General features: G+C 37.6%; 4 protein-coding genes across 5 annotated transcripts; 1 reads left to right on the plus strand and 3 right to left on the minus strand.

Annotated features, from left to right (window-relative positions):
- Positions 1–5,368: 5,368 nt before the first annotated feature.
- Positions 5,369–10,680, minus strand: LOC137736773 (serine/threonine-protein phosphatase 2A 65 kDa regulatory subunit A beta isoform-like). 2 transcript variants are annotated; one of them, XM_068476038.1, is made up of 13 exons: positions 10,544–10,680; positions 9,706–10,122; positions 8,955–9,201; positions 8,727–8,839; positions 8,438–8,517; positions 8,166–8,307; positions 7,977–8,057; positions 7,281–7,385; positions 6,917–7,099; positions 6,638–6,730; positions 6,117–6,256; positions 5,952–6,018; positions 5,369–5,853 (listed from the first exon to the last, which is right to left on the minus strand). In XM_068476038.1, exons 2-13 carry the CDS (start codon positions 10,096–10,098, stop codon positions 5,734–5,736), a joined length of 1,764 nt encoding a protein of 587 aa, XP_068332139.1. In that variant the 5' UTR covers positions 10,099–10,122; positions 10,544–10,680; the 3' UTR covers positions 5,369–5,733. The 2 variants fall into 2 exon arrangements, with proteins under 2 accessions (XP_068332139.1, XP_068332140.1); XM_068476039.1 differs by having other exon boundaries at positions 10,587–10,664.
- Positions 10,681–11,473: 793 nt separating this feature from the next.
- On the minus strand, positions 11,474–14,802 carry LOC137737612 (aluminum-activated malate transporter 4-like). Its single transcript, XM_068477148.1, has 6 exons — positions 14,325–14,802; positions 14,093–14,230; positions 13,703–13,966; positions 13,473–13,609; positions 13,227–13,373; positions 11,474–12,659 (listed from the first exon to the last, which is right to left on the minus strand). Exons 1-6 carry the CDS (start codon positions 14,692–14,694, stop codon positions 12,009–12,011), a joined length of 1,707 nt encoding a protein of 568 aa, XP_068333249.1. The 5' UTR covers positions 14,695–14,802; the 3' UTR covers positions 11,474–12,008.
- Positions 14,803–18,020: 3,218 nt separating this feature from the next.
- LOC137737186 (KRR1 small subunit processome component homolog) lies at positions 18,021–21,725 on the plus strand. The gene is made up of 12 exons (XM_068476589.1): positions 18,021–18,279; positions 18,683–18,759; positions 18,914–19,024; positions 19,413–19,481; positions 19,747–19,803; positions 19,936–19,974; positions 20,075–20,179; positions 20,298–20,380; positions 20,508–20,589; positions 21,025–21,168; positions 21,281–21,352; positions 21,467–21,725. Exons 1-12 carry the CDS (start codon positions 18,093–18,095, stop codon positions 21,578–21,580), a joined length of 1,140 nt encoding a protein of 379 aa, XP_068332690.1. The 5' UTR covers positions 18,021–18,092; the 3' UTR covers positions 21,581–21,725.
- A 100-nt stretch (positions 21,726–21,825) lies between these two features.
- LOC137737185 (aluminum-activated malate transporter 4-like) lies at positions 21,826–23,966 on the minus strand. The gene is made up of 6 exons (XM_068476588.1): positions 23,623–23,966; positions 23,390–23,527; positions 23,038–23,307; positions 22,822–22,958; positions 22,489–22,635; positions 21,826–22,395 (listed from the first exon to the last, which is right to left on the minus strand). The coding sequence occupies exons 1-6, from the start codon at positions 23,924–23,926 to the stop codon at positions 21,826–21,828; spliced, it is 1,566 nt and encodes a 521-aa protein (XP_068332689.1). The 5' UTR covers positions 23,927–23,966.
- Between the last annotated feature and the right edge of the window lie 795 nt (positions 23,967–24,761).

Here is a 24,761-nt window from a genome sequence, read left to right on the forward strand (position 1 = left end):
TAAATGGATGGATGTATACTCATTTTAGCATTATGTTCTATACTAATCGCATCAGATAGTCTGTGGGGACTGGAAGCATTTTTGGGGAATATGAATTGTAGGACTAGTTGTTCCATTCCTTGGCTTTTACAAAAATCTCGCCTAATATTACAAAAGGGTAATGATTTTTGAACTCTTGTTTTCTCTTTGGTCCTTTTGATTTTGAACTAAAACACATAAATATGGCATATTCTTTGTGGTTTGTTATTTGATACAACTAAATAAATAAATTGGGTTACAATTTCTAGTATTTTAGAGTAATCGTAACTAATACATCCTGAAAATGGTATATAATTAGAGAATTGTTATTAGCATTTCAAAAATCTCATTCTACACTCCAAACTTTTTATATTAAGAAAGAAAAATACTTATGAGGAGTGTAGAATGAGATTTTTGGAATGCCAATAACACTTATGGCACATGATGCTTGCAGTGTCTATACTGCAAAATTTTCGCCTGTCGGCAATCTGTTTTGTTTTGAAACACTCTGGGGCGTGACATTATTTGAGGTTGGCAAACTTGTGCTCATGACTGCTTGTTCATGTTCTCCACTCGCTTGTAAGTTCTTCTCCTGTCGTTCATCCTTCCTGCCGGACACCAGACAAAAATTAGTCACTGGTAAATTAAAATTGAATAAAATCCTTTTTCTTCTATGCGGAAAAATTAATCGTAATTAAGAAAGGATTAGAGTGATTTACTTGGCCTGCAATCTCTTCTGGATTTTACAGCTTGTGGGATAAAAACTCCAGTCCCAGTAATATTGCTGTTTTCCCACAACTTTGCAAGGGAAGCTGGTACTGCATAACTACTACTGTTCTTATTTCCCAACCAGCTTATATATCCAAGTGATGATGAAATAGTGTGACCTGCAGGACGTTTGGTGACACTGCTACTAAATGAGTTATATTTTGCGCTTTTCGAGTCTGGAAAATCCTCATTGTCAGATGTCAAGGCCAAAATCTGGCTTCTAATCTCGGCAAAAAAGACATCATCGCCGTCGACATAAGCACTTTCATCCTCGAATGCAAGATTAGTGTTTGTGAGCATTTCCATGTTGAATTATTGATCAAGAGTACGGAAATCAAAAGTGCTTTTTCTGTTTTGGGATTTCTGATCAGGAAATGGTGAGTTGGGTTGTTGAAGGGAAGAGTTCGGGATTTATATATAAAGTTTGGGAGAGATCGAAGCACACAAAATACTTGGTTTGTGGTCAAAAATGGATATAGATGCAGAAATGCTGATTTGCATATTATCTCTGTGCAAATGCATCCAAATTCAAGAATATGTCATGCACGTACGTTAAGAACATGTCAATTCGTTTTGCTTATTGAATTCGTGTGCACTGTTCATGATAGATAATTAGGATGACTAATAACGATTAACTATCTTTAATTAGAAAATTTAGGGGCTTTAATTAATTAATTATTCTATTTTAAATTTCTTTTTCCGTAGTTTAAATTAATTTAGTGCAAACAGTCACTTTTATATGAAATATAAAATCAATTATCCATAGAATTTGGTCCATCAAAAGATATACATGCAATTTTAAACGTAAACGAAGGTAAAGATCAATTAAGAGCATCAAAAAATATATATACAAGTTTAAACGTAAACGAAGGTAAAGATCAATCAATTAAGGGCATCGGTTTGCTATGGTACGCGCTTACATTTGGATGGTCAAATATTTGTTCAAGTTTAGCAACATTTTTGCTGCAAATTGGACAGAAGCACAAAAGGACAAAAATTGGTAAGCTTGATCTTGCCACAAAAACAAAAAAGATACAATTAATAATACATGGTGGTCAAGGAAATGCGACGTTTCCAGAATCTTCATGGTGGGTGATAGTGCGGTTGCCAATATAGCCCATAATGCGGCCACGAGACTTTGTAATATTAATTCCCGACGCTCCGTACACGCGAAGTTTTGTGTTCGGATCACTTCCTGTCGATCACTATCACTTGAATCAATAAAATTCGATTGAGCCTTTGATTGTTAAAGGTAAAATTTTGCTACAATCCTTATTTGGGAGGGAGACGAGGACCAGTTCGGAGAAGTACTATATGGTGAAGCAACCTCGCTCTCTGCTGAGCTTGGCAGCCTCCGATGCTTATTGGCGATTGGCGCTGCCATGCGGCGCTAATCGCCACCACCTATTTTGCAACCCTATGAAGAGTAGGAGGAGGAGTAGTAGTGCTAGTGCTCTTAGGGGTGTTTGGCATGCCCTGGTTTGCATTTCAGAGATGGATTATATTGAAAGATAGGAACTTGGGAGTTTTGTGAAGCATCGAAGAAGAGAGGAGGATGGTAAATTTATGTGTGTGGGAGAGATATAAACTATGAAGTAAGATTTATTTAAGAGTAATGTCAGGATACTAAATTTATGAGTAATTTTTTAGTGTATCTAGAACACAATCATGTGACGTTACTATTCTACTTAAATTATAACATGTGAGTTATAAAGGATTTGGATCCTCTCCTGAGCTAATGGAGAGGATCCTCCTCATCAATTATCGTGGGCCGTTGGATTTTTATCTAACGGCTACAAACAGGGGGTCCCTTTAAAGTTATAATAATTGTAGCCGTTGGATAAAAATCTAACGGCCCACGATGATTGATGAGGAGGATCCTCTCCATTAGCTCAGGAGAGGATCCAAATCCAGTTATAAGCACCCATAAAAATTTCTCCAACACCAAATTTGATCCCAATGGGAAATGGGTTTAGGGTAATGCCGAAAAATTAATCACACAGCCATATGGTTTCAATTGTTTGTCGCAAAAAGCTTTGATTAGATTGGAATGGACATCCAAACACCATAACTCATGATTAAATATGTTTCTTCTTTGCATGAAGCATGGCCAAGGATCAACAATGGCCTCCATCACAAGATTAATATCATAGGACTTTATCTTGATCTTTTGATATGAAATGTTCTTTTAAATCCTTATTATTTTGCATTAGTTGAGGGATTAGCAATCACTGAGTTGGACAAAAGAGAGTAGGGATTATGGTGTGGTGGTTGATGCGGGGGTTGGTGCGGCGGTGGCCAAGTTTAGCAAACATTTGTTAACGTGAGTTTATGATGACCGTCAAAACAAATTCATGCATATATATCCTCCTCTTAGTCACGGCTAGCATATTGACAGTCGAAGGCCAAGATACGCCTCCGCTGCCCCTCGTGAAACTTCGTGGTTGAGGTTTCTTCGCGGGGCTGCAGATGGGAACCTTCGCCTATTAATATCAGTTGTGTATTCTTGCTCAAATGAGTGCTCCAGATGAATTTACTGCCGAGTCGTTTGCTGCAAAAACAAATGTTAATGAGTTGAATATTGTAGAACTTAAAAGGAACAACGCTGATCATATTGCTCTGTGTAATTCGATGTTCCCATGCCCTAGCTCCTCCAACCTGCATGAAATTTAACTGGATATTGCTAGATCGATTATCATATATTCTTTAATCTGAAAGTTACCAAAACTATAATATTTCATCTGTCGCGAATGTTATCCCACACCAAGTAGTACTGGAAATGGTAATTTACTCATCATGCGTATTTAGGGGTATATTTGATAACTACTTCAATTTATAGTTTTTAATTTTAAAAAAAATGAAGAAAAAAAAAGGTGCATGACATGAAATATATTACGAAGTTGACCTGTTTGATTACTATTTCAGATTTAGATGATTTTTGGTAGACATGATCTTTGAGGGAAGACCTAAAAGATGGCATATTCAGATCGTTAAAATACATTATGGAGTGGGCTTCACAAAAACGTGTGTCAAAAGTTATGGAAAAAACAATGGTGTCACAGATTCGTCCCATATATATGTAATTTATGAAATACCTGCATACTTCTCATACGTTCTCCTCCTTCTTCTGCCACTTCTATGTCGTGAAGATGATCCATGGAATAATGCTAGGTTTGGGTGAATTTAACATCCATGTGGTTCTATGGCTGTATTTATAGGCCATGTCGCATGCATAACGCACCAAACCAAACTAATAGCAATGCAGCAAAACCAAGATTTCAATTATTATTTGGTGGTTGGTAGGTGGGGGGGTGGGGGGCACCAGGTGCGAACCATCGGTCTTACGTTTACTGTTTACAGTGCCTCAACCCCCAGGGTCGTAGGTCTTTTCATTCTCTCATATAGTATACGAATTTAGGCCACAACTCCACCGTCCACCGCCTACCGTACCGTCAGTTTGGACCTCTCGAGTAGTCGAATACCATTCACTCACATTCTGCTGAAGTTACCCACCAAACTCCATTGTCACGTGGGTTGGCAGCTGCATTACTCTTTGAAGACGCATCAAACAGGCGAGAGATTCTACCGTGTAACTTAGACACGTACTTTTTCTCATCATGTAACCAATTAGTTTGGACTATTGAAAGAGATGAGAGATTCTATTAGATTCTCTTTTGCAATCAATTTAGACTGAGTAACACACCGATTGATGCTTGCCACATATTCAAAAGTGAATTACTCATTTGATAAAAACTTATCGCGTGATGAATTAGTGACAAAACAAGTCTCTCTCTCCGATTTCAACCAAGATTTTGCCTCGTAATAGGTGGTATGTATATTGAACCTCAAATCGAATCTATACTATTATTAAGAGAACCCTCATTGTCAACTTTTTGTCACTTTTTTTTTTTTTAATTTTGCCCTCACTTTTAATACACAATACTTACATAAGAAGGGAAAAAATAGTAATTTTGTATCGTTTGCCCCTTTTTTCCCTATTTTGCCCTCATTTTTAATACACAATACTTACATAAGGAGGGAAAAATAGTAATTTCGTATCTTTTGATAAAATGACAATTATATCCTTATTTTTCCTATTTTGTCCTCACTTTTAATACACAATATTTACATAAGAAGGACAAAATAGTAATTATGTAATATTAAGATAAAATATGCACTTATTAAGAGAAATTATCTCATCATCATTTTTTCATATTCTTTTTAAAATTTTAAAAACTAACCACACTCCTTAATAAATAAATAAATAAATAAAAAATAAAAAACAAAATGAAATTGTTCACACATACAGAGTGTGTACTCATCGGCTAGTATAATTTTAAGAGAAATGCTAAGAAGATTCGAAAAAGTTGGACTATCTATTTGACTCTGCCACCTCTTGAGTTTAGCACAATATTTTATAACATGTGGAACAAAAATTAACGTTAAACTATGAGATAGACAAAGAACTCACATAGCCACTTTAAGAGTCCCCTTGGCATTTCTCTAATTTTAATTCACAAGTTTAAATTGTTTACCAATCAGAAGCTAAATATTAAGTGATGAATGAAGGAGATCTCTAACGTTCTTGCAACCAACAAAATATTAAACAAAAAAAAAATATAAGGATATATTCACCAACAAATAAAAAGGTTTTTCAAATCTAAGACAATACTTTCCTACCGATGAAGACCCATCATAACAAAATAACAAGTACAAATTCTCGATGCTAATATTACACATTTTACCCATATACGACGGCATAACGTAAAATCGCGGGAACCCGAAAACGGTCCGGCATGTTAGGCACAAATTACTAGCACACACTTACTCTCAGACGCTCCCGGCAACGAAAGAACACGTTAACGACGTACTCCGAGTTCGCAGAAATGATGCCTTCCATCTTCAACATGAGCAAAGAACCCCCTAGACTGAAAGTTATCCTGGCTACTAGCTTGACATCATGACATGATCAATTGCCTGAAGTGCCTGGTTAGCAAAAAACCGGACGTCAACATCTGGGTCCTCGCTGAGCTCAACCAAAGAGGGACGAATTGTTCTCTCCACCACCTGTCAACGTCAAAGAAAATTTAAGCCCAGGAAGAAAGAAGACAGAGACAGTGAATACATGAAATAACAAATTACAAAGGACTCAAATAGATACTTACAGACTGATCAACTATGGGGATAAGGGACTGCAGCACCTTTGCGACATTGAATTTGATGTTCGGTACTCTGAGGAAAAAACAAAGAATTTAGGCCACTGAATGGAATAACTCCACCGGCATCATATCTTTCCTATTTGGTACACACAATTCATATTGTGTTTATACCTGTCCTTTGTCGCATTGACGAGCACTGGCAGCAGTTTTGAGCATGTGATTTCTGGACCCATAACCGGGGCAAGGAGACAGATTGCACGCAGAATTGTCATTCGATACAAATAGTGTGGATTGTCTATCATCGGAAGGACCTGCCCAAATGACATAAATTCCCAAAATTTTGAGAGTACAGTATATACATAACCCTTAAAGAATAAAATAATGATGAAAGCTACAAAGTCGAAAATGTGGTAAGCGACCAAACTTTAAAAGCCATAAGCTGTCTTGTCCACAATTTCGGTGAATTTGAAATAGTATATTCAAACATCCACAAGAAATCAATAATAATGTGATGAGAAAAGTGGTTGCAGGCAAATCTTCCTACATAAAACCATTCTAAGCCTATAATTCTAATTTCCAGGCAGATAAAAGCCGTAAAGTCAGGACAAAACAATGACATTATTTTCAACATTTCTGAAATCTCCCATGGCAGAACTTGTGGTAACTGAATTAATCAAAGTCATCAAAAAAACCTGTGGAACAATATGTTGCATTGCCCATTCTGGACCGAACTCTTCTGCCAGACGCTTTAAATTATTAGCAGCAGCATCACGAATTGAGTAGACCTGCAATAGATTCCAAAGCAGAAAGCACTAATGAGTATGCACCCTGTCTTTCTTTCTTTGTGGGGAGGGGGCGGTAGAGGGATAGAGAGACGGACAGAGAAGGGGGAAGAGAAAGAAGGAACAACATTTCTTCCCTTTAGGCTTATCATGAAGTGAGATGTACTCAAAATGTAGGAATACACTAACCTTGTCTTGTAACCACTGCATGCAAAGGGCACCAAGCTTATCATCAAAGAACCCTACACCCAGCTGACTTGCCAATAAAGGTATGTACTCTATTATTGCCAGTCGAACCCTCCAATGTCTATCCTCCGCTAGCTCAACTATGGCTGGTAACAAGGATTGAGACAGCAAATCAATTCCAATAACCTGCAAGAATGACACGCTTCAGCATTCACTTGAAAAGATCTAACCTTTGATATTTTGATAAGGAAAGACCAAAAAATACCAAATGCTGAGGTCTAAAAATTGAGTTTAAAAACACGTAGAGTCAAAGAAAGCATAAATGGGGGGAAATATAATGCATTTACTTTCTCAAATTTAAACTGACCTGATTCACTTGATCAAGCTTGCTAATGATATTAAGACGCACATCAGGAAATTCATCCTTCAGGAGTGAAAGAAAAATGGGAAGGAGCTGCTCAATTGTAGCATCCTGCAATAACCCTAAGAATGAGATGTATGCAAGTAATGTACTTTAAAGATCATAGAGAGCACATCATAAGATTAAAACATCAATTGTAGGATTGAGACTAAAACAACTAAGAGGCAATTTGCAGGCCAAATCTGCGTGGAATATAAAAAAACTAAGACAAATAGTTTACATGCAAACACAAGCCGCTCACACCGGCATGCAGGCTCCTTTTCAATTATTATCACAACAAAAGTCAATTTACAACACTGTAAATTAGTAGAAATTGTATTGCAATCATAAAACCTTCTAGGCACACAACATTTACGTTTCAAGTGAGAAAATTATGCGAAAGGAATGTCATTATGATTCATTGACTTATACCATTTAGTCATCCGGATTCAAATTTGGAGTATGGACCTGTACACATCTCATTCATATTTTTTTCCCAACTTCTTCACAGATGTATGGACTTTCCAACAAATATTCAGCTCCACTAGCCATCCAACCAAAAATATTCATTTAATGTTAGTCATATACACCTCATATCAGCTCCAGTTCATTATTTGTCAAACTGTTTATAAATTAGAACAAAAAAATGACACCGAATCTCACCTTTCCTAATACAAGAGCCATTCCCATTATAACTGAAGCCAAAGCAGACCGGACATGTTGGGAAGAATCTGATGACAGCTCCTGCAAAGGTCATTGGAAAGTATTGAAATTACCAGTACAAAAGAATAAGTTGAAGTTAACAATTAACAACACTAAGAAAGGAAAAACTTTGCATTAAAGCAAACACACCTTGACACATGGAAGAATATGCTGAATTGCAAGTTCTGGACTTAAAATCCGGCAAAATTTGGTAACTTTGCCAGCAGCTGCTATGCGTACTTCAGCCTCATTATCTCGAAGCAATCGCACATATGCCGGAACCAGGTCCGTCCTTCAAAGACAACCACAATAAATCCAATATTTCAAAAAAAAAAAAAAAAAAAAAAACTTCTTTAGAAATCAAAATAGCCTATTCCTACTATCTTCATTTTAGCACATGGCTGTGGTATGACAATAAATACCTTGTAGGCTCAGGCCCTACAGCTTCACAAAGCTCATATAGTTGATTTGCAACCATGTAACGCACACGCCAAGACTTATCCTATTCAGAGGAATGAAAAATTGTTAAGATGCAAAACATTCAATGATATTCTTTCGAATGCAAAAAACCTACTAGTGACAGTCCAAAGTGTCATGCCCAACAGCTTCCATACGCATGCCTTATTATTGTAACTATCCATTCAGCCTTTAAGCAAAAATAGGATGAATATAACCAAATGTAGAATTCAACATTCTAAATACATGGTTTACCTGAGAGAAGTTAACAATAACAGGGAGGATATGTGCAACACAATCTTGGGGCTCCAACAACTTCCCAAGAGCAGCACAGCCCTCAACGGCCAAGAGTCGAACAGAATCTTGATCTAAAATGAAACTAATTGTAAGAAATATAACTTGGCGAATCTTCATCTAATATGAAACTAAATGTGGCAGCTTTAACTTTAAAAGATTGAGAATGGGAAGGCAGCATTCAGTTACCATCTTGAGTAAGATCCTCAAATATAGACATGATATCAGCCTTCAGATGAGCAGGTTCAACAGTTGCTGCAAATTTTCCTAGGTTTGTAGCAGCAGACCTCCTAACCATAGGCATGTCATCTTGACACAACTGACTGTAAATTGATCGCAGTTCTGTCTTCAATGTATCTGGTGCACTAGGGTAGGCAATATGAAAAAGCCCACATGCAGAGACTCGAGCTGTAAACCATTCACCAGCTGCCAACCTCTGAGAAGAAAAAAAATATATAAAAAGTATTTGGAAGAAAAATTTGCTGAGGGTGAAAGGATACAAAACTCAAGCACATTGTAACAAAATGCAACATCTGCACGACAGTGATGAACTGATGTTGTGATATAAATGCCAGTGCTGAAACTTTTAAGATTATATATGTAAAATACTACAATTCCTTCACCGAACATGCAAAATCGAATGATCCAAATCTATTCAACACATTTCATATGTCCTCCTTGAATTATATATAGCATATATATCTAGTAAAAGATCCATATAATTGTGAAAGACTGACAATTTAATTTTAGAAGTATCTGCATGGCAGAGATGTAAAGATTCACAAGGGACTGCCCAGCAATAATTTAAATGCTAGCCCGGCCGTGAGGCAATCGGAAATAATGCTTAGGACGAGAATAAAGTCGTCATTCAGTCCCATCCAATCCTAAAACAAAATTAAGTAATAAACTTCTGAGCACAGAAGAAAATGAGTTATCTAACCTTCACAAGAGGAATAAACCAGTTGACCAAATCACCTTCCCTCATCTGAGACCCAATCCTACATAACGACTCCACAGCCTTGTCCCTCACACAGGTTTCCTCAACAGTGCAAAGGGTCTCCAGGGGCGGGAGCAAAACATGCGCATGCTCGACTCCCCCAACATATGGAATGAAGACCCCCAACTCTTCCGCCATTGCAAGAAGTACCTCATCGTCATCGTCATTGTTCTCGCTCAGAAAGGGGATTAATTCCTTACGAGTTCGCTCTTCCCCAAGGGCACGTGCAATTGTAGATAGCCTGCGGATTGAGTTCAACCGCAGCTGGATATCGTCATTTTTAAGCTCGTCTATGAGAACGGCTATTGGGTATAGCGGTTCATCAACCACAGACATTGTAATTCAAACCTTTTCCAGAACCTTCAAACACCGAAACAAGTTATCATAAGTAAATATGCAGAAATATTAACTAATGAAACCGCTATATTTTCATTCGGTTTTGATTATTGCTTCGATTCCTACGATTTACAGGATATTAATACATCGACATTAGGTAAAGCGTCAGATCAGCACTGTGAGATCTAAATCAAACCCTAGAATTCAAATCAAAGGGGGAAATAAGGAAAATGATTGAGAGAAAATGAAGATAACGAAGATGAAATCTTGGATTCAAAAACCAGCGACGCATTGGTTCAGCTGAATTACTCTAAAATTTCAGGAAACGAAAACAAAAAATTGGAAGTTGGAATTTGATTTCATTTTTCTCACTTAGTTTTCTCAGCAATCAAACAGATGCCAAAAATCAAGCTAGAGCAAAAAAATTCATAAATTTTTGAATTACCTAAGAGGAAAGCGATGAAACTTAGAAGCGGCAACGGCCTTACCGATCTCAGTGCCCTTCCCGCCGGCTGCCTCGGATTCGACAATCTGTTAAGAGCGGAAAAAGAGAGAGAGAGAGAGAGGGAGAGAATACCAGACGACCCGAGACTCGTTATTATGGTTCTTTTTTGTTTCTTGGGCCCATCTTTAGTGGGCTTCACATGCCTTGGCCCAATCGTGACGCAATCATCTTTTCTAGAAATTCTCTTCCACACATTTTTTTTCTTCACGAGTGGACAGTTGAGATTTAATTTCAAGCTGTGAAACAAAGGGTGCATGTGAGCAAAGCTCTCGTTCTTTGTGCTTGTTTGAATCCGATAGGAAGTTCTTTTGCTAAAAGAGCTTCTGTCAGGAGCATGTGAAAAATTTGATTAAAAAAACAAGTGTTTTCTAAAAAGGAATTGGATCCGTTTCGAACTTTAGTGTCCAAAGCCTAAGGATCAAATCATTTGGGTCGCTGATTGGTGTGTAAAGGAAATCAGAGCCGTTGGTTTTGTGTGGTGGGCTAGAAAAATTAGTTAATGGAGACCGTTGGATTGAATTGGTGCAGCCCAGATGAATTGATCCCTAAGCTCCGAACACTAAGGTCCGAAACGGATCCAATCCCTTCTAAAAAGACACCTAGAGAACATATTTAGAAAGAGTTTCTACAGACCACGGCGCATAAAAACTTTTTATTTTTATTTTATTAAGCGTAGTAGAAAGCGTTTTTATTTTTATTTACTAGAAAGTGTTTTTTACCGTTGTATAATTTTCGTGTTGTTGATAAGAAGTGATGTGGTTTAGGAAATGCATCCCGTTCGTTGTTAGATTTTGGACCACCATACATATAGATGAGGTACATATAACCGCCGTATACAACAGCAAAAATATCCATCGGTAACGGTACAGACTAAGAGAATCAAGCACATTGTCTTACTGAACATAACTTGACGCCCAAGAAAAAACCTTTAGGCACGTCTCATGTAGTACAAGTCATACATTACACATCAACTTCTAACAAGTTATAACAAATGAGATCCAAACTTGGCCAAAATTTAAACAAATGATACACTGATACATCAGTTAGGATGCGATTTGATAACGCATACGCAGTTTCATGCTTCACTGGAGTTTTCACTTCCAAATTATTTTCTTCTCCATCATTTGGTCTCATCAGATTTTCTGTAATCAACCGGACTTTTCTCAGAACGAGGATTTTCCCAGCTTGGTTCGCATCAAAATGTTATCAAATCGAAGAGTTCAAAACAGAGAAAACCTCACACTGCCCTTCTACACCAGTTTTTAATACAATCTGTAAAGGTAATTCGTTACCCAACAAAGAAATCAATTTGTCAAACTTGTTTTAGTGACCGCTGATTACCTCCAAATCCTTGGATCAAAATTATAATTAGGTACCAACCAACCTGAAAAAAAAAATCCACTCTTTAATTCTTCAACCGCAAACTCCTGAATAGTCTGGTCCAGAACCCAACAACCTCCTCCTTGGCTTCAACAGGATCCTTAAACTTTGCCTTCTCACTCAGCTCTTTAAATTCTTCCACCAGATTTTGAAGCCGAGCCACAAACTCAATCAGAAGCGATGCAAATGTTGCCAAAGATAAAGAGCTGGCGCTTTCGTAAACTTTTGATTCTTCAGGTTCCTCTTGCACAGCATGCGCATTGAATGAGAGGCGCGGCCATGATATTGGTTTTTTTAACAGACTTTCTGTAGATATCCATTGTTGAATGGAAGGATCAGCAGCTGTGCTTGGATTCTGAGGATCCCAATATTCACTGAGAGAATCGATCACCACCTGCTTATTTTCATTGTCTTTATCGACAAAATGCACAGGATCTTCATATTCCTTGGGACGTACTTCAGGTCCCCAGCTCTCTGAATTGACAAGAAGGTATGAGTATTTGTCTATTTTCATCTGCAACTCTTCTGCAGCTTCATGCACATCGAAAAGTATGTCATTGGGACTTAATTTCTCCATCTTTTCTACTTTGCTTCCTAGCTCACGTAACAATTTAGCACCTTCAACACCAACTCTCTGGAGCTCCATGCCAAAAACCTGTCGCTTTTCGGGTGGTGCCTACAGAAACACATTCACAAAAACCTGATGATGAAACTGAAAATTAAGAAACTAATAAATCAATTGGGAAACTAAAAACACAGAATTAAGAAGAAATCTGTGTTCTTAATCACTACAGGGTTTGACATGTTGCATGGTTTGGAAAAATTTCTTATCTTTGCAAGCAGGGAAATGGCAAGCAATTCTTCTATACAAAGCCAAAACAAAAACTTTCAAATCCCTTTTCCATGTTATTTTCAGGGAACAGTAGAAATTTCTCATCAGTACTTCTGCAGGCTGCTGATGATCAATATCTTGGAAATTGAACATAAGCCTAAATTAATAGTACACATAACTATTGCCTTAAACAAAATATAATTCACGTAAAACCAGGCTACGTTTTCAAGATTTAAGGTTACAATACTCATAAGCTCATTTTATCTTCAAACGAACAGCATGAACTGCAAGATCCATCTCCTAGACTCTATAAATGGAGATTCAGAATTTAATGCTGCCACCAACAGCTCCTCTCTCTTCTGCTATGTACATTCTGAAAAGTCACAGGAAGGAGGAAAAATATATATTTACCTGGATTTCTGAAAGTATGCATCCGTGCATCGCCATGACCATGAATGCACAATGCCTCAGTGAACCGCCAACTTTGACATAGTTTACCCAGGGGTAACTGAATGACTTATAAGGGCCATGCGGTGGCTCCCATACAGCAAAGCCTAACTGCAAAATTATTTCAATTCGATTTAGTTGAATTAAAAGTTCCTGCGATTCTAGTTCAAATTCAGAGGACTAGAAGCAGAATTGTTTATATCAGCATACCAGAGTTTCCTCTTGGCTTGAAGATTGCACAGCTGATCTATAACCACTATACAACGGGTCATCAGAAGCTTGGTAGGTGAGAATTTTTGAAGGAATTCTCTCGTATTCAACACATTGCAGATACTGATTAACGACACCTATAACAGAACAAAAGATGAAACCATCAAAACCAATCCTGCAATGCAGTGTGAACTAAAATGCACACAACATTATGTCGTAAACGAACCAACCTTCCAAAGAAGAAGCCACACCCCTTAAATTTTTCACCACCAGCTTATGGAGATCTTCCCCTGACCAGATGGGGTATATGAATATATTTACAAGCAAACAAATGCCTGCACCGACTGCAATAAGCAGCAATCGATAGAATGCTGTCTGAAGGAATAATGAAGTCCCAGACACCAAGACGATACAATATGTCAACAAGAATACCCGAAATCCGTATTCGTATGGCTTCATTGTCGGATAAAGCTTGATATAACTAGCAGTAAATCCTAATTACCACAATACCCAACAGCCAAAATTCAGAAAAAAAATGGTTTTGTCATAAACAAAGTATCAAACTTTCTCAACTGATGTAGATTAATGATCAAATTATCAATTGTTTTAAACTAGATTACCTGCTATAAACACACTGATTACAATTACAACTTCCTGCAGATCTCCTGCCAATACAGATAACTCTGCAATCCCCAGAGCAAGCCCGCCGGCCGATAACGTCCCCAAAGCTCGATTAAAACCCTTGTTCAAGGTTGCACCTTTAGCAAAAAAAAGGACATTAATCTCACAAACAAACAAAATCTCGATCAAAACGCAAAAGCCAAAAAAAAGGGGTAATCTTTGAAGTAATACCTACGCTGAATTCAAAAACGACGACGACAGTAAGGATTGCCCAGATGGAATACTGGCTGGCACTTTTGAGCGGCTCCTTGAAAAATATGAGCAGCGACACGAGCGCCAACGACATCCCCATCTTGGTCGCAAAGATGGCTTTTCGAGGATCGGAACGACCCATTTGATACAATTTGGTGAAAGTGTCCTGGAAATTGTTGCAGAAGTTGTTGAACCCATCGGAGAATCTCCGGAAGCAGCCGCATTTGACGTGTTCGTCGCCAGCTTCGGAGCTGTTGAAGCCGAAGTCGGAGTACCCTTTTCGCGAAAGCAGCCGTTCCTTGCTTCTCTCGGCGAAGCTGTGGTGGAAGGACCCGATTCTGGCCGCCATTTGTCGTCGGAAAATAAAGAGATTCGAAGCTAAGAATTTCAGAGAAGGAAGAAGAAATGGCGATCGGAACAGCGCACAAGAGACATAAGCGCAAAACCGTGAAAGGGGGATGTAAATGTAATGATCACTATGTATCTTAAGAGTACGATGTCGTTTGGTGGTTTGGAAAGTTGATAAGTTTGAGCTTGGAAGGTGGTTGAGTTGAATGGATGGAAGACACGAGAAATTTCACGGAAAACGGATGAAACTGGGGACTGTTACTCGGTTAGGAGGAGACAACTTTGTTAGTTTGTTTTGAATAATTTTTAAAAATAAACCATGTATTTAAGGTAAAAGATTTTACCTAAACGGTCTGACGTAATAATTTGGTTACGAACTTGAATTTAGTCAAGTCGAATCTAAAATTTTTAACTTATAAATATTGAGAATTGTTACCAGATTATGATACTAAGTGTTTGTATGAATAAAAAATTTATGGTCTTTGTTTTCATTGTTTTTTATTATACCATGTGGTTTAATATCTTAGTAGATATGATATTGATTTTTATCTATGCATTTTGGGTTCGAAACTCTTCACTTTCTTATGTTATAATAGTTTTACACTTTCTGTTCTCTTTAAAATAAGAGTAAATTGTAGCAATAGTCCTTTAACTTTAACTCAATTAGAACAATGGTTTCTCAAGTAAAAATTCATTACCATTGGTCCCTCAACTCAATAAAATGTGCCGCTATAGTCCCTTAACTAAAAATCTATTATCATTGATCCCTCAACCTTGATCCAACTGGAGAAATGGTTCTTCAACTTTAACCTATGGTAGAAATGGTCATTCCAACATAACTCATTTTGACAAAATTCTGAAGAAATTGACAAAAAAGATCATAACTACATATTTTGATGAGTTGAGGAATCCTAATTGTAGCAATGGACATTCCAATACAACTCATTTTGACAAAAGTTTGACGAAGTTGATGAAAATAACCATAACTACACATTTTAATGAGTTGAAGGACCAATAGTAATAAATTTTTAGTTGAAAGATCATTGCTCTAATTTGATTAAAGTTAAGGAATCATTGTTACAATTTACTCTTAAAATAATAAATTTTTATCATTTTCTAATCTAACCAGATCATGGCTATGGGATCTTTGAAAAGATTGTACATAGAAAGAGAGAGAGAGAGTCTCTGCCCGTGCGTTTGATTTGATAAACAAAACACAAAGGTGAAAGTTGTATATTTCGTGATTAGCAGTTAGATTGTAGCTATCATAAATAATACTAATTAGTTTCTAGGCTCAAGCTTTTATCAAATCCTTGGTCGGATCAATGTTCATTCGGGAGACTCAACAACGACACGTTATATGTATATTTGTGCACGATAAGTTGACATATTGTTTCAAAAGAATATAATCTTGCACAACGCAAAGATGACACAACACAAACCTTTTTTTATTTTAAGAAACAACATCCAACACATTACAACACGATATGTTGTAAAGTCTAATAATTAGAAACTAAATTATTAGTAGAGTAATGTTAGATAAACCAATTTTTCAAAACAAATTTACAAATTACGTGATGTGTCACCAATAAGAAATAAGTATGTTAATCAATACTAAAATAATGATCAAATCATCAACAACCACGTCATGTAATTTACAAAATTTGATCTAAATAGTTGGTTTCTCTAGCATTACTTTTATTAGAAATATAAGGGATATACGAAATTAAATGTGGTAAGTTAAAATACACAAAATGCTCTGTTTTCATATTGTCATTAAATAAATATTTAATTTACCAAAGTGAGCCTCGAAATCATTAACACAATAATAAAAAAACAGATCGGTTGGAACAAAAAAAGAAAATTGACGTTGCCATATAAGTCATTAATTTAGAATTTGACATCTCTATCAGAAATGCTCTAAGTAGTTAAAAGGCATCTATTATATTTGAGATACTCTACTATGGTATTTTTATTTAGGAAATTTTTATTCATACCCATTTATTTCTACACCCAATATATAGTTTTTAATCTTGAAATTTCGAATATGCCCAACAATTTTCTTTCTACACCCATAATGAAGAAGAACAAACAAATAAAATACAAAATTCCAACACTAGAAAACCCCGCCATGCCATCACCCCAAACCCTAACCACCCCCAATTTCTACCCCTTCCCAACCCCCCCACCACCATCTTCTTATCACCCACAATGAAACCCCCAAAGATGTCACATCCCGGCCCGGGGCGCACCACTTCCCGGGCCCACTCCACCACCGTAGCACGATATTGTCCGCTTTGGGCCCCGACCACGCCCTCACAGTTTTGTTTCTGGGAACTCACACGAGAACTTCCCGATGGGTCACCCATCCTGGGAATGCTCTCGCGCGCTACTCGCTTAACTTCGGAGTTCCCATGGAACCCGAAGCCAGTGAGCTCCCAAAATGCCTCGTGCTAGGTAGGGATGGGAATATACATATAAGGATCACTCCCCTGGGCGATGTGGGATGTCACAAAAGATCTCAACCATCAATGTCCATTTGCTGACCTTTTGCCAGCCACACAATGGCTCTCTCTTCAATGTAGTCCTTCTAACATGTTTGAATTATGCTGAAAATGTCGATGTTGTGTGTGGACCATATGTTAATAATACCAATTAATTTTTCCAAAAAAATAAAATAAAAATATTGACATGTTTCTTTTGGGTTTGTTAATCGTGGGTTGTTGGGAATAATGTTTTAATTTCCAAATTGTTGTGGGTGGTAAGGGAGGTGGCGGTGGGGAGTTGGGGAGGTTAGAAACTGGGTGGTTGAGGTTTGAAGAGATAGAGTGGCTGGAGTTGCCTATTGCTAAATTATTATTATTATTATTTTATTTTTTTTTTGTTCTTGTTGGCTTTAAAAGAGAATTATTGGACACATTTGAAATTTCAAGAAAAAAAATAATAAGTTGAATATAAAAAGAGCATAAATGGATATAAATAAAATTTCCTTTTTATTTAACCCATTACGTCTCATATTTAAAACGTCCCTCCATTGAAATATCTAAAATGTGAATAGCTTGTAGTAAAATATGAAAAACATATAGTGGAAACTCGGGGTAAATGACGGATTATCAGGCTTTTTTTAAATTAAAAACTAAAAATCTTATATTCGAAATTCGCTACTGATGTAGAAGCTAAATTTGTGACCAATAAAAACTGAAATTCGTATACGGCATTTTTTGTCTTGGTGTCCCGGCAAAATAACAACGGCCGTTTTTTCCCTCCTACTCCTCCTACTTGAATAGGCAGATAAAGTAACGGGCCAACTTAGACCCATGGGTTTTTTTAATCTTACAACACTGATCTCGCTTAAACGTCTAGGGTTTCAAACGCCGAAGGAAAACCAGCAGAACGACGATGGAGACCAGCGAAAACGGCGGCGCTCAGCAGACGCAGAGGCGCAAGGACAAGCACCGCAAGCCGAAGCCTTGGGACGATGACCCTAACATTGACCGCTGGACCATTGAAAAGTTCGACCCTTCTTGGAACGAAGGCGGCATGCTTGAAGTCACCTCCTTCTCTACGCTTTTCCCTCAATACAGAGGTGCCTCCTCGCTTCTCCTTCTTCTTATTCCTCTCCCTTTTTATCTGTTTGGCTGCCTAGAAAGTGTGGGAAAAGAAAAGAAAATTTCAAAGTTTTAGTCACGAGATAAGTGTTTGGGATTTTGGGTTAGTATCTGTTTTGTTGACCTAATTCCATTAGAGCTATTTTTTACTGTTTAGTATTTTCTTATGCTAAATTTTGTTACTTTGTTTGGTTGCTAAGAAAATGTATTTGAAATTCTTATGAAAAGTGAATTTGGGGAACTCAGGTGGTCAAGAGGATAAAACCTAGTTTGAAATATGGCTTTTGCACCGTCGTGATTTTGGTTTTCCAGTGAGCATTATATGGACTTATGCTATGCTATTATACTTTCAATTATGAGTCTTTGCATTGTGTTGTGCAGAAAAATACTTGCAAGAATGCTGGCCAGTGGTGAAATCTGCTTTGAAAGAGTACGGCATTACGTGCGAACTGAATCTGGTATGTTGCAGTAACTTTTACTTGTGCAAACTCCTGTATTTGTTAATTTGGTATATTGACCTTTATGAATTTTGTTCTTGATCGATCGGTCGCTTATGACAAATTCTGTATGATTTTATGTGCGTAATAACTGTTGCGTTTGTAATGTGGTTAGGTTGAGGGTTCCATGACAGTCTCAACAACCAGGAAGACTAAAGACCCCTATATTATTGTCAAAGCTAGGGATCTTATCAAACTTTTGTCAAGAAGTGTTCCTGCTCCTCAGGTACAACTGTGAAGTACTTTGCTGTTATTATCTTCTTATCTTTGAATCAGCTTTCTATAGAATCAACTAGTTTGAAGTAGTTTTTAAGGTACTTCTGTTCGTTCTTGTGACGTAATTCCTTTTTCTTTTTTAGGATATAGTATTCGTTCAAAACTTCAGAATCAACAGCAATGATAAGCTATTAGTTTTACATCAGATATTCGAATCCTAGTGAAGAGCTCAGGATCAATGTTATCTACCACTAATACATGATACTATTTCTATTTACTTGCAAACCCCTGTATATATATATATATATATATATATATTCTATTTCATGGAAATCAGTTTGGGGTTGTGCATTTTTTTTGTGAATGTTCTAATTCAAGTGCTCAACTTTTTGGTTCAGGCAATAAAAATACTTAATGATGAAATGCAATGTGACATTATCAAGATTAGCAGCTTTGTGAGAAGTAAGGTGCGTTGTTTCATACTTCTTCATTTTACTTTCAGTGGTGGAATGTCGGTTTTCTTATGAACAGATCCAAGCTATTAACTTCCCATAAAATTTTACTTTATTTTTCTGAAGTCTAATATGCAGTTAACTTCCCATAAAATTTTATTTTATTTTCTCTAGTCTTTATATACAGTTTTGGTGCACGACCTAGTTTTAGCACTAAGATGATGTGAGCATTTGTTTGATGCTTTAGGTTAAGCATTCCAATTTTTTCTATTGAGTGCAGGAACGATTTGTAAAACGGCGGGACCGACTGATTGGCCCCAATTCGTCCACTTTGAAGGTGCACAGAGTAAACCAGATATCATGTTCTATAATGCAATTGTATTTGATGCAATTATATGTGATTTCACATTTCATTAGATATATCTTTGTTCTGTTTCTCTAATCTTTCATAATATAATTTTGGACACAGGCACTTGAAATACTTACGGGCTGTTATATTCTGGTTCAAGTAAGTGTGCTATTCCTTGTGATTTTGACTGCTATATTGTACATTTATATTTGACGTGAAACTATGGCAAAAGAATTTTAGTTTGCTTGTAAATGAATAGGGAAACACCGTTTCGGTAATGGGCTCATTTAAAGCATTGAAGCAAGTCAGGAGGATTGTGGAAGACTGCATGACGAATGCAATGCATCCCATATTTCATATCAAGGTGATTATAGTTGTACTGTGTGATTTCATCAAGATTGCTCTCTCACTTTACAGAGTTAGACCTGAAGGCCTGTGATTGAATCTCGCTTACTTTTTATCTCTTCCTGCCTGGTAAGCAGACTCTCATGGTGAGGAAAGAACTTGAAAAGGATCCGGCGCTGGCTCATGAGAACTGGGATAGATTTCTTCCCAAGTTCAAGAAGTATGACTTCTGCTTCAGTTTTTTTTAACTCTGCATGCTGAGAACTGTTATTTTCTGCCTACGTTTTTTTAAGGTGCCTTAGGTGCTATTATTTCAGTTTTGAACTATTCTCTCTTTCTCTCCCCAGGAAAAATATTAATCAAAATAAGGTCAAGAGTAAAGAGAAGAGACCATATACACCATTCCCGCCTCCTCAGCAACCTAGCAAGGTGAGTAATTGCCACCAGACTCTTGTATGGTTTATCTTCCTGCAAGGGTTCCTTGTGAATGAGGCATAATAAGGTTGCTATTCTCCTGATTGAGCAGAACAAAACTAGCTACTTTTGGAAGCTGTTATGTCTATATAAATCGAGTATCTTCTCTACCTAAACATATTAAAATGTCAGTGGTCTATGTCGTACTTAATTGTGGAGGCCTAACTTTTAGATGTTACCCTGGAACACGTTTGCCTTCTTCTCCACTCTTTTTTAATACCATTTTATTTCTTGATTGTAGTCTGATTCTAGCTGTGTAAATAAATATCCCTCCTTTTGTTCCCAATGTTCTTCCTTTTCCCAGTAAAACTGATTTTGGATGAACAATTCTCTTTTATATCAACTTGCATTTTAGTTGTCATAAATTTTCATTTTTCTGTGCTTTCTCAGATTGACATACAATTGGAAACTGGAGAATACTTTTTGAACGACAAAGTGAAATCCGCAAAGAAGTGGCAAGAGAAGCAGGAGAAACAGTCTGAAAAAACTGCAGAAAATAAGCGAAAAAGAGAAGCTGCTTTCATTCCTCCTAAGGTAGGACATAGGTGTTCTCTGTTTTGTTTGGTGTTACGTGCTTCGATATTTTGAGTTATATATCTTCTTACGAGTTACGAGCTGTTGTTAATTTTCCTTTTTTCTGATTCAGGAGCCTGCAGTCCAGGAGACCAAATCTGATGATGGTAACAAAGATCTGGCTTCCGTAGCCACGTCTCTGAAGGTAAACTATAATTATAGAAATAAGGATTGCTAAAAGCTTACATCTTATCTAGAAGCATGGTTGTCTTATCGGTTTTGTTTTCCCTTACCTCACTTTCTGCTGGTTGTTTATCAGAAAAAGGCAAAAGAGTATGGAATACAAAGAATGGCTGAGAATGTAAATCCAGAAGCATATCTTGCGGAATCTGGAGAACCATCGAAAAAGAAATCCAAGCGCAAGCATTCCTAGATACAATTTTGTGTTGTGATTTGTGATAGATAGGTTCACAGATGAGGTTGGACATGTATGATCTTATCAAACTCTGGATGGTTTGAAATGTAATTGACTCATTTTTCGTCTGCGAATGAATAGCGTAACAAGCAAATCTTTCGTTAGAGTGGTTCGAACATAACTAATTCCCACAAGATTTCCAGGAGGTTGAAGGTGTTGTGGGTGTTAGAAACTCTAGCATAGCAGTTTCGGCATATCTTTACCTACACCCGACCCTCCCTGGTTTCATTCATAACACTTCTATACCCGAAACACCAAATCCACCACTGCCAGGGCCAAGTCCCAGATTTCTTCTTTGCAGGCGGTGTATCCGGCACAAACGCCTTAAAGTCTGCTTTCTCACCGAGCTCTTGGAACGTGTCAACCACATTTTGAAGCCGGGCAACAAACTCAATCAGCAGCGAAGCAAACGTGGCCAAGGACAAGGCGCTCGCGCTTTCATACGTTCCACAGTTATATTCCTTCATCACTCCATCGCCACCACTGAATGAGAGAGGCAAGAGCCGAGATGCTTGGTCCCCAAGCATGTCCTCCGATGAAGCATTTTGTGGTGCACTAATTTCCCAACTCTCTGAATTGACCAGAAGATATGATCTCCGGTCTATCTTCTTCTGCAATTCCTCTGCTGCCCGTTGCACGTCTTTGAGTATGTCTCCGGAGCCTAATTTTTCCGTCTTCTCCACTTTCTTGGCGAGTTCTCGCAAAACTTTGGCACCTTCAGCTCCAACCCGCTGGAGTTCGTCGCGAAAAACCTGCCTCTTTTCTGCTGGTGCCTACATGTGGTACAAAATTACAAACCAACAGTGTGTGTGTGAAGGAAACTGTACCATTTATATGTAGTTTTATTTCTCGTCACGGATAGTTACCTGTATTTCGGAAAGAATGCATCCATGTAGAGCCATGACCATAAACGCACAATGCTTCAATGCACCATTTAATTTCACAAAATTTGTCCAAGGATAATTGAACATTCTGTAACGCCCATGAGGTGGTTCCCAGATTGCAAATCCCAACTGCACTAAAAAAAAAAACAAGTCCAATGGAAATCAAAACTCCCAAGCACTTACAGGTCGTAGAAGTGCTTTCTAGAGAAGCATCTCTAGCAGAAGTGCTTATAAGCAGAAGTACTTCTTAATGAAAAGATACAAACGGGCCCTAAAATCAACCCCAACTCTTGTCCAACTTGGGGTAAATCATACCAGAGTTTCTTCTTGGCTCGTAGATTCTACCACGGACCGATAGCCCTTGTACAGTGGATCATCTGCGGCTTGGTATGTAAGAATTCGTGATGGGATCCTCTCATATTCGACACAATTTAGGTACCCGTTAACGCAGCCTAAGCAATAAGTTTGAGCAGATTAATAGAGCAGAGAGCTGATTAGAACTTGAAAAAAATTCACATATTGTAATTGTACCTTCTAATGAAGTAGCAACTCCCTTGAAATTCTTCACCACCAAGTTATGCAGATCCTCTCCCGACCATATCGGATATATGCATATGTTAACGACTAAACAAACAGCTGCTCCCACTCCAATAAGAACCAGTCGAGTCACAACTGCCTCACTGTACTCCCTTGTTCTGTTCCCGGCAACCATTAGGATGCAGTATGTCAACACGAAAACCCGAAAGCCGTACTCGTAGGGCTTCATTGTTGGGTACAGCTTCAAGTAAGATGCAAAAAATCCTAAAGGGTGTCACAGAGAAGAGGAGTTAGAAAAAGTTGGATTTAACTTTGATATTAATTTGCAATTAGTACTAATACGAACCAACGATAAATATGCTTATGACAATCACAACTTCCTCCAATTTTGCAGCCAGCAAAGATAACTCAGCAAAGCAGAATGCAAGCATTCCAGCAAACAACGTCCCCAGCCCGCGGTTAAATCCTTTGATGAAAGTCCCTCCTGCATGAAAACGGAAAACTGAAAACTAAAAGCGAAAAAATGGTTATCAAACGGACCTGAATTGTTACGTTACATCTGATATCAAACATGCATACCGATGCTGAATTCGAACATCACAATGACAGTGAGGATAGCCCAGATTGAGTACTGACTAACGTCGCGATACGACTTTTTCCAAAATATTAGCAAGGAAACCGTGGACAATGCCAGTCCCATTTTTATTGCAAAGATGACTTTCCTGGGATCAGAACGGCCCATTTGCCATGCATTTACTGCAAAATCTAGTAAATCCTTCCAAGAATTCATCATCATTTTGCCCATGGAATTGAAACAGATGCACCTGCTTTCTGCTGTTTGGTACTCGGCTTCTTTGAAGCTGCCCAAAAGTGGCTTTTCCATGCTGTTTGTGTTTGCACGCAAATTAGCCCAAGTGAGTCTCTGTTCCTTTTAACCTGCTGTGCCACTTCTCATTAACGAAGCAGCCTAAATTTATAAGACGAATCGACGTCTTTCTACTTAGCAACACGTCTTTGTGGTTAAAAATAGACCCGTACTGAATCTCACTCCTAGTCACTTTCATGCGCATGGGAGAGGGAAGCCATGGGGTGGCATCGAAAAGTTAATCATGTGGGCGCGTTCTTGATTTGGAATATCGTCTATGTATCATTATTAGATGCTAATAAGTCTCTTTGCATAACTCTAGTTATACATGAGACTCTTTTTAGAAGGGATTTCATTTCACTGTAGTGAGAAGGGATGATAAAGCCCTATAGGGACCAAATACATACTGTATGGAACCCTCGTATTCATAATTAAAAAATTGAATACATGGTTCTTCTTATGACAATCCTATACCTATCTCGTCTCACAATTTTGCTATAGTAAACGAAATACCAATCTTGTTTTTGCTAGAGTAAAATAAAGATAAGTTGTAGCGCTAATTGTATTACCATTTTCATTTTCTTTTTAATCAATTTATTTTATTTGGGTCATTTTATGATATGAGCCTCCGATAAATTAAAAAAAAAAAAAATATATATATATATATATACACACACATATATTTATCTACCTTACCCACGTACCTCTAAATTTTCAAGCGTCAGATTGAATGAATTGAAAAGAATCAAAGGATACATATTAAAAGAAGCTGCGTTAGAGTTGAAAAGCGGTGTGGATAGCACCACACAAACACTATTTGTGGTTAAAAATAGACCCATACTTAAATCTCACC

Source organism: Pyrus communis, chromosome 6 (assembly GCF_963583255.1).
Source record: "Pyrus communis chromosome 6, drPyrComm1.1, whole genome shotgun sequence".
In the NCBI taxonomy this organism is placed as follows: Eukaryota; Viridiplantae; Streptophyta; class Magnoliopsida; order Rosales; family Rosaceae; genus Pyrus; species Pyrus communis.

Coding starts and splice junctions, on each gene's coding strand:
- LOC137736773 (XM_068476038.1), bottom strand. CDS start 10,098: ATGTCTGTGGTTGATGAACCGCTATACCCAATAGCCGTTCTCATAGAC. Junction 7,386..7,976: donor TGGCTCTTGTATTAGGAAAG/GTGAGATTCGGT, acceptor GGGTTATTGCAG/GATGCTACAATTGAGCAGCT. Junction 6,019..6,116: donor GTCAATGCGACAAAGGACAG/GTATAAACACAA, acceptor TTTTTTCCTCAG/AGTACCGAACATCAAATTCA.
- LOC137737612 (XM_068477148.1), bottom strand. CDS start 14,694: ATGGCGGCCAGAATCGGGTCCTTCCACCACAGCTTCGCCGAGAGAAGC. Junction 14,231..14,324: donor CGTTTTTGAATTCAGCGTAG/GTATTACTTCAA, acceptor TTTTTGCTAAAG/GTGCAACCTTGAACAAGGGT. Junction 13,967..14,092: donor AATCAGTGTGTTTATAGCAG/GTAATCTAGTTT, acceptor TGTGGTAATTAG/GATTTACTGCTAGTTATATC.
- LOC137737186 (XM_068476589.1), top strand. CDS start 18,093: ATGGAGACCAGCGAAAACGGCGGCGCTCAGCAGACGCAGAGGCGCAAG. Junction 19,025..19,412: donor GAAGTGTTCCTGCTCCTCAG/GTACAACTGTGA, acceptor TTTTTGGTTCAG/GCAATAAAAATACTTAATGA. Junction 19,804..19,935: donor CCAATTCGTCCACTTTGAAG/GTGCACAGAGTA, acceptor TTTTGGACACAG/GCACTTGAAATACTTACGGG.
- LOC137737185 (XM_068476588.1), bottom strand. CDS start 23,926: ATGGAAAAGCCACTTTTGGGCAGCTTCAAAGAAGCCGAGTACCAAACA. Junction 23,308..23,389: donor CATAAGCATATTTATCGTTG/GTTCGTATTAGT, acceptor GACACCCTTTAG/GATTTTTTGCATCTTACTTG. Junction 22,396..22,488: donor GCATTCTTTCCGAAATACAG/GTAACTATCCGT, acceptor TACCACATGTAG/GCACCAGCAGAAAAGAGGCA.